Below are 17,085 nucleotides of genomic sequence, written 5' to 3' on the forward strand. Positions count from 1 at the left end.
TGACAACTTAAGCTTTACTGTCTACATTGCTTAGTTCAGTCTTTCATTTGTAACAGTATAGTAGTTCTAGGTTGTTACCCAAATATACAAAAACCAACATGAATGTGGAAATGACCTCATTAATGTCACAAAAAGGAAAAAGCTAAGGACCATTGATATTCTCTAAACGGTTCCATCCATAAAAATACTTACAATACATTTAACAACGTACAATATTGAAGACAACTTTCTTTGTGGACTCTACACTGTACAGGTATAGCTCTGACATATTGTGGGTTTGGTTCCAGACCACCGCAAAAAAAAAAGAGCGCAACACAATTTTTGGGGTTTCCCAGTGCATATAAAAGTTATGTTAACAGTATACTTTATTGCTAAGAAATGCTAACCATCATCTGAGCCTTCAGTGAGACGTAATCTTTGGTGGTAGTGTGTATAATATATATATCACACACACACGTATACATGTGTACTTATGTGTTTATACGTATATATATATATATATATATATATATATATATATATATATATATATATATATATATATATATATATATATATTGGAAAAATTCTGCTAATAGACTTGTTTGATGCAGGATTGCCAAAACATTACATTTTTAAAAAAACGCAATTTCTGCAAAGCGCAATAAGATAAGTTAGGCCTGTTGAGGATATTTCTGCAGTGACATATGAAAAACAATCATAATAACTGCTTATTGGAGCCGGTAAATCCCAATGTTAGTGCTGAAACAAGAAACCACTTTTCCCTCGCAGCAAACACGGCTTAGAAATACTGAAACTTGCGACACATTATTGTCTTATGGAGACAACTTGTCTTGTGAGTCCCTAATCCCACTGGTATCCTTGCTGGCGACATCACCCATGGTGTGCAGCAGGAAGTAGCGCTGTACAGACTACAGCACATTATACATAACATTCTTTACTTACAGGGACATAGCTCAATATCAACTAACCTAGAGCAGTTGTCAAATTTGGTTTTGTGACACCCATAACTTGTTAGAATTTATGTGACACTCCTAGAATTACAATAAGGTAACTTAAGTGCAAAATGAATAAAGCTAATAATACTAGAAGTATAAATAATCCATGACCTAAGAAAACGTTTAAAGAATAAAATAAACTAAGATTAATAATGTTCTGACCTGTCCCGTTTCCCTGGAAAGCTCCAGCTTACAGAAAAATGCAGCTAATTTCACTAATCACTATGACAAAGAGTAAAGCAAACGTTTCCAGTAACCAATGAAAAACTTTCAGCAAAAACACTGATCAATAAATGTAGTGGTCCAAAATCAGCACATAGAAAATAATGATTTTCTCTTAAAATAAAAAAAGGATTTTTTGCTTTCTTTGAATTCTTCACAACCATTATAGATCATTTTAAGACTAAAGTAACATCTTTATATTTTACTGGGTTTGTAAATACAAACTTCCAGAATGAGTATAGGAAACAGAAGAGATAATGTCACATATGGCTGCACAATTTACAAATAGATAAACTTTGAAATGTAATTATAATTAGACTAGACGATAAGCCTGCCCAGAGGGCAGTCTAATTATTTTTTAAACTACAGATGTAGAAACAACGTATTTTGTAACTCTTCTTTTATATAAATATTTAAGCTACAGGTGTAGCAATACTATAATTGTAATGAACGCCTAACCTAACACCCCCTAAACAGCCCATTAAATAAATCCACATTAATTAAAACTAATACATTCTAAAGTTACAAAAAAAAAAAAAAAAAAAGAAACTAACAGCTAGATTACGAGTTTTGCGTTAAGCTGAAAAAGCAGCGTTAACCGGTCCGAACACTGCTTTTTCCCTACCGCTGCTATTACGAGTCTTGCAGGTTTAGGGGCACCGCACACTTCTTTGGCCTTACAGCAAAACGACTTACGTAAACCCTTTTTTCTATGGGACTTCCATAGCGCCGGTATTACGAGTCTGTCCTGGGAGGCCAAAAAGTGAGCGGTACACCCTCTACCTCCAAGATTCCTAATGCATTCTAAAGTCAGTAGTTATGAGTTTTACAGTACAACTCCGTAGCATAAAACTCATAACTAAAGTGCTAAAAAGTACACTAACACCCATAAACTACCTATTAACCCCTAAACCGAGGCCCTCCCGCATCGCAAACACTATCATAACATTTTTAACCCCTAATCTGCCGCTCCAGACATCGCCGCCACTATAATAAACATATTAACCCCTAAACCGCCGCACTCCCGCCTCGCAAACACTAGTTAAATATTATTAAACCCTAATCTGCCGCCCCTAACATCACCGCCACCTACATTATTCTTATTAACCCCTAATCTGCTGCCCCCAACATCGCCGACACCTACATTAAATTTATTAAACCCTAATCTGCTGCCCCCAACATCACCAACACCTACATTATATTTATTAACCCCTAATCTGCCGCTCCCAATGTCGCCGCAACCTACCTACACTTATTAACCCCGAATCTGCTGCCCCCAACGTCGCCGCCACTATATTACATTTATCAACCCCAAAACCTAAGTATAACCCTAACACCCCCTAACTTAAATATAATTTAAATAAATCTAGATAAAATTTCTATCCTTACCTAAATACTGTAATTCCTATTTAAAACTAAATACCTACCTATAAAATAAACCCTAAAATAGCTACAATATAACTAATAGTTACATTGTAGCTAGCTTAGGGTTTATTTTTATTTTACAGGCAAGTTTATATTTATTTTAACTAGGTACAATAGTTATTAAATAGTTATTAACTATTTAATAACTACCTAGCTAAAATAAATACAAAAGTACCTGTAAAATAAAACCTAATCTAAGTTACACTAACACTACAATTAAATAAACTAACTAAATTAAAAACAAATAAATGCAATTAGCTAAAGTACAAAAAAAAACCCACTAAATTACAGAAAATAAAAAAACAAATTACAGATCTTTTAAACTAATTACACCTAATCTAATAGCCCTATAAAAATAAAAAAGCCCCCCCAAAATAAAATAAAAAACCCTAGCCTAAACTATCAATAGCCCTTAAAAGGGCCTTTTGCGGGGCATTGCCCCAAAGTAATCAGCTCTTTTTCCTGTGAAAAAAACAAAATACAAACAACCCCCAACAGTAAAACCCACCACCCATACAACCAACCGCCCAAATAAAATACTAACTAAAAAAAACTAAGCTCCCCATTGCCCTGAAAAGGGCATTTGAATGGGCATTGCCCTTAAAAGGGCATTTAGCTCTATTGCAGCCCAAATCCCTAACCTAAAAAATAAACCCACCCAATACACCCTTAAAAAAACCTAACACTAACCCCCTGTAGGTCGACTTACAGTTCTGAAGACCGGACCATCCATCCTCAAGGAAGCGGCAGAAGTCTTGATCCAACCGGGCCGAAGTTAATAAATATAATGTAGGTGTTGGCGATGTCCGGAGCGGTAGATTAGGGGTTAATAAATATAATGTAGGTGGCGATGATGTCGGGGGCGGCAGATTAGGGCTTAATAACTGTAAGATTAGGGGTGTTTAGACTCGGGGTTCATGTTAGGGTGTTAGGTGTAAACATAACTTTTATTTCCCCATAGGAATCAATTGGGCTGCGTTACTGAGTTTTACGCTGCTTTTTTGCAGGTGTTAGACTTTTTCTCAGCCGGCTCTCCCCGTTGATACCTATTGGGAAATCGTGCACGAGCACGTACGACCAGCTCACCGCTGACTTAAGCAGCGCTGGTATTGGAGTGCGGTATGGAGCACAATTTTGCTCTACGCTCACTTCTTGCCTTTTAACGCCGGGTTTGTAAAAACCTGTAATACCAGCTCTGCAGGTAAGTGAGCGGTGAGAGAAAACTGCTCGTTAGCACCGCATAGCTTCTAACGCAAAACTCGTAATCTGGCCGTAAGTTTACAAAAATAAAAAAGGCTAACATTACAGAAAATAAAAAAATCAAAATTACCAAAATTTAACACAATTAAACCTAATCCCTATGAAAATAAAAAAGACCCCCCAAAATAAAACACCCCCTACTCTAAGAATAAACTACCAGTAGCCCTTTAAAGGGCTTTTTGCAGGGCATTGCCACAAGATAATGAGCTCTTTTATAAAAAAAAAATATATACAAAATAAAAGAACCTAACACTAAAAAACCTAAACTACCCATTGCCCTGAAAAGGGCATTTGTTTGGGCATTGCGCTTAAAAGAGCACTTAGCTCTTTTTCTGCCCATCCCTAATCTAAATAAAACAAATCCCCCCCCAAAAAACCTTAAAAAATCCTAAATCTATCCCCCAGGTTGGTACTTACGGTTCCTGAAGTCAGGCGGTGAAGGTCCTGTTCCAGGCGGTGAAGTCTTCTTCCAAGCCAATCTCTTTTTCTTCCAGGAACATCCTGCGCGGAGTGGAGCTGAAGACTGGCGACTCTAGATCTGAAGACTGGCGACCGCAGAGCCATGGAGCGTGGAGGATCCTCTTCGTACGATCTCCGCCGTACACAATAGTGAATTCAAGGTACGCGATTAAAGATGGCGTCCCTTGAATTCCTATTGGCTGATTTGATTCTTCCAATTCAAATCAGCCAATAGGATGAAAGCTACTCAAATCTTATTGGCTGTTTAAATTAGCCAATAGGATGAGAGCAAGGTAAATTTTATTGGCCATTCAAATCAGCCAATAGAATTTCACTTGCTCTCATGCTATTGGCTAATTTAAATAGCCAATAGGATTTGAGTAGCTTTCATCCTATTGGCTGATTTGAATTGGAAGAATCAAATCAGCCAATAGGAATTCAAGGGACGCAATCTTTAATCGCGTACCTTGAATTCACTATTCAGTGTATGGCGGAGATCGTACGAAGAGGATCGTCCACACTCCATGGCTCCGTGGTCACCAGTCTTCAGCTCCGCGCAGGATGTTCCTGGAAGAAGAGGTTGCGCTTGGAAGAAGACGTCACCGCCTGGAACAGGACCTTCTCCGCCGGACTTCAGGAACCGTGAGTACCAACCCGGGGGTTAGACTTAGGATTTTTTAAGGGGTTTTTTTTTTGGGGGGGGGGAATTTATTTTATTTAGATTAGGGCTGGGCTGAAAAAGAGCTAAATGCCCTTTTAAGCGCAATGCCCAAACAAATGCCCTTTTCAGGGCAATGGGTAGTTTAGGTTTTTTAGTGTTAGGTTCTTTTATTTTGGGGGGTGGGGGGGTTTAATGTTAGGTGGGACTTTGTATATTTTTTGTAAAAGAGCTGATTATCTTGGGGCAATGCACTGCAAAAAGCCCTTTTAAGGTAGTTTATTATTAGAGTAGTGGGTATTTTTATTTGGGTTTTTTTTCTTTCATAGGGATTAGGTTTAATTTAGTTAAATTTGGTAATTTGATTTTTTTTATTTTTTGTAATATTTTTTTTTTTTTTTGTAACTTTAGAATGTATTAGTTTAGGTGGGGGGGGCGTAAGGTTAGGGTACTGTACTTCGTTATTTAAATAGCTATTTGTGTTGTGGGTTTTTGCGGTTTAAAGGGTTAATAAGTTAAATAGGTTTATTTTGATGTAGGGTTTTAGGGTTTAATATGGTAAATAGGTTTACTGTGATATAGGCATTTTGCGGTTTAGGAGTTAATACTTTGTGTAGGATTTTTTTTGTTATATTTCGTGTGTGTGTGTGTGTGTTTTTTTTTTGTTTGTTTTTAATACTTGATGCAGGCGGTTAGTTTGTTTTTGTTTTTTGTTTTAAATACTTTAATGTGGACGATTAATTGTTGCTATTGTAATGCTCCGTTTGCTCCCGGTGGATGCAGCGATTCAGAAAATGGCAGGGTGGTGAAAGAATCCACCCACCACCCTGACATTTTCGGGATTCACCTGGATGCAATTATAGTATAGATGCGGATATCAATGATAACGGAAGAAAAGTGATAAAATAAATATAATCTATTGTGTTTATTTGAAATATTACATAAAAATGTTAGTATCAATTACTTTCAATTACAAAGGGGGACTTGAAGCTTCAAAAAGTATTAGTTGAAATATAGACGCAACTACTAAGGTAAAGTCTTTACAGAACCCACAGTAGCACTGGTGTTAGGAGTTCCCAAGAAATAAGATGCACTTCCTGCTAATAAATCACTAATAATAAAATAATGCTGCTAATGAACAGTATGGCACCAATACTTTGTGATACATTCTAAATTAGGAGTATCACGTTTCTTGTATTCTATAAATTCACAATCCTTGCTTCAATCCTGCTTTTCTCATCCATATGTTAAAAAAGCACAAAATAATAATGATCACTCGCATTAACAAGCAGCAATTAACATATTTAGATTTTTTTTCCAAACAAAAAATTCAAGCATTTGCGGTTTAAAAACACTGGAAAGACATGAATGTGCACATTTAATGCTGAACTATTTATGTTGTTTGTTTGGCTATTTCCCAAAGACTTAGCTATCCACAAACAATAAAACAAATGTAAAAAGTAGTTTCATATATGAACATCTGTTTGTTTTTTGTTTTTAAAACTCTGCCAAAAAGAAAAAATCTGATTTAGGTGGCACAGAGAAACCTATCATCAAATGATCACTTTACAATATCTTCTGTCCTATAAGCCTGCCGCAGCATAACCAAACCTCATATGCTGAACGGCTGTGACGTTTGTTGAAAAGCATTCTGGGTGTGCTATTGCAATAACGGTCAGGTTCTACAGCATCAATGTAACTTGATCACACAACAATTCCATGGTCAGCTGTTGACTCAAATGGTTAAATTCTACCATAGGCAGTTGGAAAACACCCACACAAAAACAAAAATATGTCAAAACTATATACAAATATTTAGATACACTTTTATATAAAAGACATAGCAGCATTAATCAATGCACATTACAAAATAAACAACATTTCACATACATATTTCAATGCTACAAGACACATAAAGTTTCTAAATTGTTGCACCTGCACATATGAACACACACATTTATATGTATATTAGAGATGCCCTTACCAATCACAGTTACAGAAAATATGAAACTTGTAAATTACCTGACACAGGCTTATGGCACACTGTACTAATATTAGCCAACAATGAATGGAAAAAAAAAGGTAATGACGTTAAAGGGATACACAGGTTCATATGAAACCTTCCTGACTCAGGTAGTGGGCACAGGTAAATAAAAACTTTCCAATTGACTTCTTATCAGATTTAGTTCTTTCCTTTGGTATCTCTTGCTGACACTAAGCTCATGTCTAGATCACGTAATTCTAATACACAGACACATGCATCTCATGCCTAGGTCACTATATGGTAGTAGTGTAATTCTAATACACAGACACATGTATCTCATGCCTAGGTCACTATATGGTAGTAGTGTAATTCTAATACACAGACACATGCATCTCATGCCTAGGTCACTATATGGTAGTAGTGTAATTCTAATACACAGACACATGTATCTCATGCCTAGGTCACTATATGGTAGTAGTGTAATTCTAATACACAGACACATGTATCTCATGCCTAGGTCACTATATGGTAGTAGTATAATTCTAATACACAGACACATGCATCTCATGCCTAGGTCACTATATGGTAGTAGTATAATTCTAATACACAGACACATGCATCTCATGCCTAGGTCACTATATGGTAGTAGTGTAATTCTAATACACAGACACATGCATCTCATGCCTAGGTCACTATATGGTAGTAGTGTAATTCTAATACACAGACACATGCATCTCATGCCTAGGTCACTATATGGTAGTAGTGTAATTCTAATACACAGACACATGCATCTCATGCCTAGGTCACTATATGGTAGTAGTGTAATTCTAATACCCAGACACATGCATCTCATGCCTAGGTCACTATATGGTAGTAGTGTAATTCTAATACCCAGACACATGCATCTCATGCCTAGGTCACTATATGGTAGTAGTGTAATTCTAATACACAGACACATGCATCTCATGTCTAGGTCACTATATGGTAGTAGTATAATTCTAATACCCAGACACATGCATCTCATGCATAGGTCACTATATGGTAGTAGTGTAATTCTAATACCCAGACACATGCATCTCATGCCTAGGTCACTATATGGTAGTAGTGTAATTCTAATACCCAGACACATGCATCTCATGCCTAGGTCACTATATGGTAGTAGTGTAATTCTAATACCCAGACACATGCATCTCATGCCTAGGTCACTATATGGTAGTAGTGTAATTCTAATACCCAGACACATGCATCTCATGCCTAGGTCACTATATGGTAGTAGTGTAATTCTAATACCCAGACACATGCATCTCATGCCTAGGTCACTATATGGTAGTAGTGTAATTCTAATACCCAGACACATGCATCTCATGCCTAGGTCACTATATGGTAGTAGTGTAATTCTAATACCCAGACACATGCATCTCATGTCTAGGTCACTATATGGTAGTAGTGTAATTCTAATACCCAGACACATGCATCTCATGCCTAGGTCACTATATGGTAGTAGTGTAATTCTAATACCCAGGGCACATGCATCTCATGCCTAGGTCACTATATGGTAGTAGTGTAATTCTAATACACAGACACATGCATCTCATGCCTAGTTCACTATATGGTAGTAGTGTAATTCTAATACACAGACACATGCATCTCATGGCCTAGGTCACTATATGGTAGTAGTGTAATTCTAATACCCAGACACATGCATCTCATGCCTAGGTCACTATATGGTAGTAGTGTAATTCTAATACCCAACACATGCATCTCATGCCTAGGTCACTATATGGTAGTAGTGTAATTCTAATACCCAGACACATGCATCTCATGCCTAGGTCACTATATGGTAGTAGTATAATTCTAATACACAGACACATGCATCTCATGCCTAGGTCACTATATGGTAGTAGTGTAATTCTAATACACAGACACATGCATCTCATATCTAGGTCACTATATGGTAGTAGTGTAATTCTAATACACAGACACATGCATCTCATGCCTAGGTCACTATATGGTAGTAGTGTAATTCTAATACACAGACACATGCATCTCATGCCTAGGTCACTATATGGTAGTAGTGTAATTCTAATACACAGACACATGCATCTCATGCCTAGGTCACTATATGGTAGTAGTATAATTCTAATACACAGACACATGCATCTCATGCCTAGGTCACTATATGGTAGTAGTGTAATTCTAATACACAGGACACATGTATCTCATGCCTAGGTCTCTATATGGGTAGTAGTGTAATTCTAATACACAGACACATGCATCTCATATCTAGGTCACTATATGGTAGTAGTGTAATTCTAATACACAGACACATGCATCTCATGCCTAGGTCACTATATGGTAGTAGTGTAATTCTAATACACAGACACATGCATGATCTTTGCATTCTGTCATGGAGACCATAATCTCCAACAAAGGGTAGCAATAGATGTAAAGTGAAAAGTTAATTTATTTTTTAATTAATTCTATCTGAACCATAAAACTTTCATTTTAATGGCACATCCCTTATGCCAAGGATAAACAAGTAAAGGAAAGAAGAATGACACTGAAGTTATAACAGAGAAATAAAGTAAATATAAAGGATTAAAGGGGTAAAATAAAAAGAGTAGAGTAGAGGCAAAGAAAGAAAAACTCTAAAATATTTTATTGTTTAAATAGATAATCCCTTTATTACCCATTCCCCAGTTCTGCATAACCAACACAGTTATATTAAAATACTTTTTACCGGGGGCGGAGCCAACTACCATAGGAGCAAGACGCATACCTTGAGAGCTCCTAATATTTACCTCGATCTTCCTAAATTTTACCATTGATAACACCCTCCTATGTTTCTATATTGGAGACTTATATTGAAGACTACCTTCCGGACACAGTTGGAGGAACCCTGCAGCGTTATACATCTAAACTTTTTCAACCCTAGCTCTCTACCTCCCTGGGGAGCGCCAAGTACATGAAAACATGGCTGCACTCCTTTTATCTCAACTGCAAGATTTATTGGACCGGCATAATGACTCTTTTGGAAGCAGTAGCTGAGGCTTTTATACCTTCCGTTATCTATACTACTACTTCGACTGGTTTAACTGTCTGTGAGGAGAAGGGCACAGCAGATCTGATCACCACCACGCAGCAGCCGCTATCTTTACTGTCTGTACAGGGATCTCTCCCATTGCCCTACACTAAATATGAGCTTGAGAGACGAGAAGCTGACAGAGGGCTGCATTCTATCTCTGTATCACAAGAATCGCTGCTTGATGCGCTCTATAGCAGTTTAGAGGGGTCACCGATAACAGAAGTTCATTGCTGCATGACTACCGGATTAACCCTGCTTGAGGCGGTGAGCACTACTATCTCGACTAGCGTAAACAATACTACAGAGAGAACCTTAAATGATCCTGCAGTGGGCCAGTCACCTAATACACTGAGTCACCCCCAGCTAGAACCAAGGTCGTCTGTCTTTGTAAAGAGGAGGGGGAGGCTACGCAAAGAAACAAGCCGAGCGCACAGGTCCTTCAGCCTTGCGGCTGGTCTAAATATCACTATAAACTTACTCACAGCCCGTTTCCCGCTATGCCTCTCCGGGAGCTATTCAGATGTGGGCATTAACCCCGGCACTTCTCCCATACCTTTCCCGGCATCAGCTCAGCGCAGTAAAGACCGGGCTGTTCCCCTACAGCAGTGTGCAACCGGAGCGGATTATGGCTCTAATGTGAATCTGAACTATTATGAAGCAGGATGAACTGGATATTAGTAGGTTTTGCGCTCCAAGGAGTTATACAATATACTGGACATTAATACATCGACTTGCTGCCCCCTATGCGTATCTACCATAGTTTGTGAGTTTAACTTTGATAAAAATTACAGTTCAGGATAGACAATATTGATTATGTCCTTTCGTGTTTGAGAGTTGAGGTTGTTTATATTTTCCCTGCTCCCTAGGCTTAGGAACTCACTCTTCCCTTCTGTACAGATGTAGAACTATGCGCTCCCCATTGACTATTATAAGTGTATGGTACCTGAGAGCTATATATGTACATAAGTGACACTGTAGAGCATAGCATTAACTTAGGGTCATTAATGCAAATGATTACTAGAACTTCTCTCAGGGGATGCCTTCACAGTTTCACATAAAATGGGTTTTACTATATTTTTCATAACTCAGTTGACCGCTAAGCTATTCTAACTAGACTGTTTTATGGGATAATGACAATATTCATACACTGTGATATATTATATATAGGCCCCTTTTTGTCTGCACTCACTATGCGTTTAACTGAATTTCAATGTCTCACTGCATAGTTTTTCCATGGCTTTTTTTTTCCAGGCTCTCATGCTGTGTGTTTGCTCATTGTGCAATTGGTGTGTGTGGCTTCTTGCCGCCAGCAGCCGGGGCGGCAGGATGTTATATTCATCAAATAGATAACCTCACAGAATAGTTTTGAACATAGCTGTGCAGCCTAATGCCGTCTGCAGCCCATAAGCAATGTTCCAGCCCTTCACTATGTACTGAGACTGCAGTTTTGTTCCTTATAGTATATCTATAGTTGGTATATGCTCTTGACAAATTCAGACGATTTTGAGATTACTTATGCCAGAGTATATATTTAGGAGTGCTTTACTCATACTGTTACTTATAGCCTTTTTTATGCTCTGATCCCAGTTCCCCTTGGTTGTCATACCTCCTAGCGCAGGCTGGCCCTGCATTCACATCTAGTTGCACAGCGTCTCACCTCTCTAATTATTGCGAATGCTCTATGACTCTCCCTATTGGTTCCATGTTGAATTCCTAGGCCTTAGTATATGGAATATAGCTTTTATTTATGCCCATCTAATTCTCCCCATAGACATAAAGTCTTGTTTTCTCACAAATAATATACTCCTCACCAGGATGCAGTGCTTTATTACATCATTTATCTTCATTCAGTGTCCTTACCATAATTATTGCAGATATGGCTATTAATGTGTATATTTTATTCGACATAAGTCCATTAACTGCATTTAAATTCCCCCCCCACACACACACACACTAATACCCTCTTGGAATATACCTCCCTGCATGGGAGTTTTCACTACGCGGTTTATCTTGCACATACCGCACCTTAGAGACTTAACCATATTTACATCTCATATCGCATTATATAATTGGTAACGACATTTGTTGAAATATATCTTGATGATCTACTCTATCAATATGACCATCTAAAGTATATACTAATATATATTGATAATCTATTCTATCAATAGGACCATCTAAAGTATCTACTGTATGAGTAATAGGGTAAATGAGGTTCCAGCCTTTAGTCCAGTACTTCTTCCAATGTGAATCTTGCTTTTCTACATGGAAACCATTTTATCGTGAAGTATTATATTTGTGCTGTTTTTGGTTTATCACCATGTATCAGTTTATTGTTTTCTCCACGACCTCCAAGTACCCATTGTATGTGTAATAATGAAAATGAGGTTCCAATTTTCAGCCGAATATTCCTTCCAATGTGAATCTTGCTTATCTACATGGAAACTGTTTTATTGTGATATACTATATCTGTGTTATTTTTGGTTTATCACCATGCATAAGTTGTATTGCTTTTTCCACAACCTCAATTAAAAAAAAAAAAATTAAAAAAAAAATTACTTTTTACCTCTGTGATTACCTTGTATCTAAGCCTTTGAAACTGCAACCCTTATCTCAGTGCGTTTGACAGACTTGTACTTTAGCCAATCATTGCCGACTCAAATAACTCCATGGGAGTGAGCACAATGTTATCTATATGGCACACCTGAACTAGCACTGTCTAGATGTGAAAACTGTCAATGTACTGAGATAAAAGGCGGCATTTAAAGCCTTAGAAATTAGCATGAGCCAACCTAGCTTTAGCTTTCAACAAAGAATACCAAGAGAACAAAGCAAATTTGATGATAAAAGTAAATTGGAAAGTTGTTTAAAATGACATGCCCTATCTGAATCATCAAAGGTAAATTTTGACTAGACTGTCCCTTTAAAAAGAGAAACAGAAATGTATAAAGAAAGTAAAATATGCAGCAAAAAGAAAAAGTCCATGAAATACGTCAAAAGCACACAAAAAACCTAGAGAGAAAGAAAAAACAAGAAAATATCAAAGAAGCAGAGGATGAGTACAAAGAAAATTGTGCAAGAATAAGAATAAAACAAACGTGTCAAGCAGAAATCCATCAAACTGAAAACAGAAGCGTCTTCGGGAATCATATGGGTGGGTTTCAGCTGTCATAAGTAGAGAGGACACTAATACTACTACTGATGACATCATACAACATTTACCTATAAAGCAGAGAGGACACTAATACAACATTTACCTATAAGCAGAGAGGACACTAATACTACTACTGATGACATCATACAACATTTACCTATAATCAGAGAGGACACTAATACTACTACTGATGACATCATACAACATTTACCTATAAGCAGAGAGGACACTAATACTACTACTGATGACATCATACAACATTTACCTATAAGCAGAGGACACTAATACTACTACTGATGACATCATACAACATTTACCTATAATCAGAGAGGACACTAATACTACTACTGATGACATCATACAACATTTACCTATAAGCAGAGAGGACACTAATACTACTACTGATGACATCATACAACATTTACCTATGAGTAGATCAATAGTAACTGGTTCTCCCCATGACCTACTTATAGGCAAACCACCCAGCCAATTGCATTGAAAACTTGACTAAGATTCATATGATGGTAAACTCTATATGTTCAGAAACTAAAAAGAAAGGGTTAATGGCAAGGCATTGTAGTATACATTTGCAGGTAAAGTAATTGAAGTACATATTATATTAAAGGGACACTGAACCCAAAATTTTTCTTTCGTGATTCAGATAGAGCAGCAATTTTAAGCAACTTTCAAAATTTACTTCTATTATTAATTTTTCTTTGTTATCTGGCTATCTTTATTTGAAAAAGAAGGCATCTAAGCAAAGGAGCCAGCAAAATTTTGGTTCAGCCCATGGACAGCATTTGTTTATTGGTACTGTCCAATCAGCAAGGACAACCCAGGTTGTTCACCAAAAATGGGCCGGCATCTAAACTTACATTCTTGATTTTCAAATAAACATACTAAGAGAATGAAGAAAATTTGATAATAGGAGTAAATTAGAAAGTTGCTTAAAATTGCATGCTCTATCTGAAACACAAAAGAAAAAAATTGGGTTCAGTGTCTCTTTAATTTGTCTCTATCCCAACTTGTTTTATGTCCCTTTAAGCTAAAATTAGCTATTTTTTTCTTCAATGTTTGATGCAGAAATTCTTTTTTAATCAGTTTATGTTAAATTATGCGTAGCTTGAGTAACATATTTATAAAAGAAAAACGTTATATTGTAAAGTATAACATTGCTCCCATCCTGGTGCCTCATAATGCTACTGGGCTGGTAAACCGTGTGTGTTGCACAACATAATATGTATATACAAATAATACACACAAAGTGGTGGGAAGACTCTCTACAGTGGGGTGGGGAGGTGATCACTATTGGGGGGACAGTATAAAGTGAGCCCACTGCCACCACTACCCCCTCCCTGGCACCTGGGTGTAAACAGTTTACAGAAGAGACTTACTGGTACCCTAGAGAAGATACAAACATACATTAGGGTTAATAAGACTCTCTATAGTGGGGTTTGGGGGGTGATCACTATTGGGGGGGACAGTATAATGTGAGCCCACTGCCACCACTAGCCCTCCCTAGCACCTGGGTGTAAACAGTGTATGAAATTGACTTACTGGCAGCCCAGAGAAGATATAAACAAACATTAGGGTTAATAAGACTCTCTATAGTGGGTGGGGGTGATCACTATTGGGGGGGCAGTATAAAGTGAGCCCACTGCCACCACTACCCCCTCCCTGGCACCTGGGTGTAAACAGTGTACAGAAGAGACTTATTGGTACCCTAGAGCGAAGATATAAACAAACATTAGGGTTAATAAGACTCTCTATAGTGGGGTTTGGGGGTGATCACTATTAGGGGGGGACAGTATAAAGTGAGCCCACTAACACCTGGGTGTAAACAGTGTATGGAAGGGACTTACTGGTAGCCTAGAGAAGATCACTATTGGGGGGGACAGTATAAACATTACAGTTAATAAGACTCTCTATGGTGAGGTTGGGGGTGATCACTATTGGGGGGACAGTATAAACATTAGGGTTTATAAGACTCTCTACAGTGGGTTGGGGGGTGATCACTATTGGGGGGACAGTATAAACATTAGGGTTAATAAGACTACAGTGGGGTGGGGGTGATCACTATTGGGGGACAGTATAAACATTACAGTTAATAAGACTCTACAGTGGGGTTGGGGGGTGATCACTATTGGGGGACAGTATAAACAATAGGGTTAATAAGACTATAGTGGGGTTGGGGGTGATCACTATTGGGGGGACAGTATAAACATTAGGGTTAATAAGACTCTATAGTGGGGTTGGGGGTGATCACTATTGGGGGGGACAGTATAAACATTACGGTTAATAAGACTATAGTGGGGTTGGGGGTGATCACTATTGGGGGACAGTATAAACAATAGGGTTAATAAGACTATAGTGGGGTTGGGGGTGATCACTATTGGGGGGACAGTATAAACATTAGGGTTAATAAGACTCTATAGTGGGGTTGGGGGTGATCACTATTGGGGGGACAGTATAAACATTAGGGTTAATAAGACTCTATAGTGGGGTTGGGGGTGATGACTATTGGGGACAGTATAAACATTAGGGTTAATAAGACTATAGTGGGGGTGGGGGTGATCACTATTGGGGGGACAGTATAAACCTTACGGTTAATAAGGAGAGAAAGTGAAGAAGGAGAAAGTAACTTTGTAATGAGTGAGAGATGGGAAAAAGTAAACACACTGACTGGGAGAGAGTGAATAGGCACAAACTGTGACAGCTGACAAGAGCGCGCCCAGGGTCACATGACACAAGCGCCACTCGGTGCCCGGGAGCAAGGGCCGGTGACACCTGCATCCCTCACCTTGCTCAGTAATTTCTTCAGCTGAGCCTCGTTCATGGCCATGGTTCAGGCCCGCTCAGGCCTCGGCAGGCAACAAGCAGCGGGATCCCCGTTCCCGGGCTCCAGGTGACACCGCTCCCACAAACACTGCTACCGAACCCGATAGGAAACTCCGCGGCCCAGTAACTTACTTCCTCTTCTGGGTGCTACGTCACTACCCTGGATACAGGTCTTGCAGCTTCGCTGTTACTATGGAGACGCTGGTGCGGAACGTGGCAGCCATTTTTGAAGAGGGCAAAGGAAGGGATGCTCTCCTGTACTTCAGCTTTTTAGGTCTTTATCCATCATAACCTGATTCTAACCTATCAAACAGCTGTATTTTACACTATGCAAACTGCTCTTTTAGTAATATATTGTTCATGTTTTCAAAAGGACATTATTTTAAAGGGTCATGAAAAAAAACTTGATAGAACACTTAGAACTCAGCTCCTTTGAGATTGGCCAACAATACAGAATTTTATGATTGGTTCTTTGAAATAAAAAATAGGACTCAATTACAAGGCGCTAGCAAAAACATGACACCATTACCCGATTGGTTGTGCATCTGGTGACCTCACAGAAACACGGTCCAATCAGATTATGCAATAACATCCAAGGGCAGATACGCTCCAGGAAGTTCTGTTCTAATCAGAGCCTCGGGCCGCAACCACCTCTGGGAACCTGACCATGTGTCCCACCCCCCACAACGTGCTTTTAAAGGTTCTCAGACAGACCGGACTGTTATCCAACTGACATTTGTCTGTCAGATTATTATGCGTCGCACACACATTCTGTCTGAGAACCTTTAAAAGCACGTCGTGGAGGCTGGGACCTATGGTTAGGTTCCCAGTCCCAGAGGTGGTTGCAGCGCCCAAAGCTCTAATTAGAACATAACTCTATGTAGCATATCTGACCTCGGCCGTTATTGCATAATCTGATTGGTCCGTGTCTCCGTGTGGTCACCGGATGCACAACCAATCGGGTAATGGTGTCATGTTTTTGCTAGCGCCTAGTAATCAATT

At 38.5% G+C, this 17,085-nt stretch overlaps 1 protein-coding gene across 1 annotated transcript in view; it reads right to left on the bottom strand.

Moving 5' to 3' along the window:
* TSG101 (tumor susceptibility 101) overlaps window positions 1-16,221 on the bottom strand; it is a 179,253-nt gene extending 163,032 nt beyond the window's left edge. Inside the window, exon 1 of the mRNA XM_053689347.1 lies at window positions 16,046-16,221. Within this exon, the coding sequence (XP_053545322.1) occupies window positions 16,046-16,087 (42 nt within the window). The 5' untranslated portion in view covers window positions 16,088-16,221. The remainder of the gene's footprint in view (window positions 1-16,045) is intronic.
* Window positions 16,222-17,085: the final 864 nt, after the last annotated feature.

The sequence above is a fragment of the Bombina bombina genome, chromosome 7 (genome assembly GCF_027579735.1).
Source record: "Bombina bombina isolate aBomBom1 chromosome 7, aBomBom1.pri, whole genome shotgun sequence".
Classification (NCBI taxonomy): domain Eukaryota; kingdom Metazoa; phylum Chordata; class Amphibia; order Anura; family Bombinatoridae; genus Bombina; species Bombina bombina.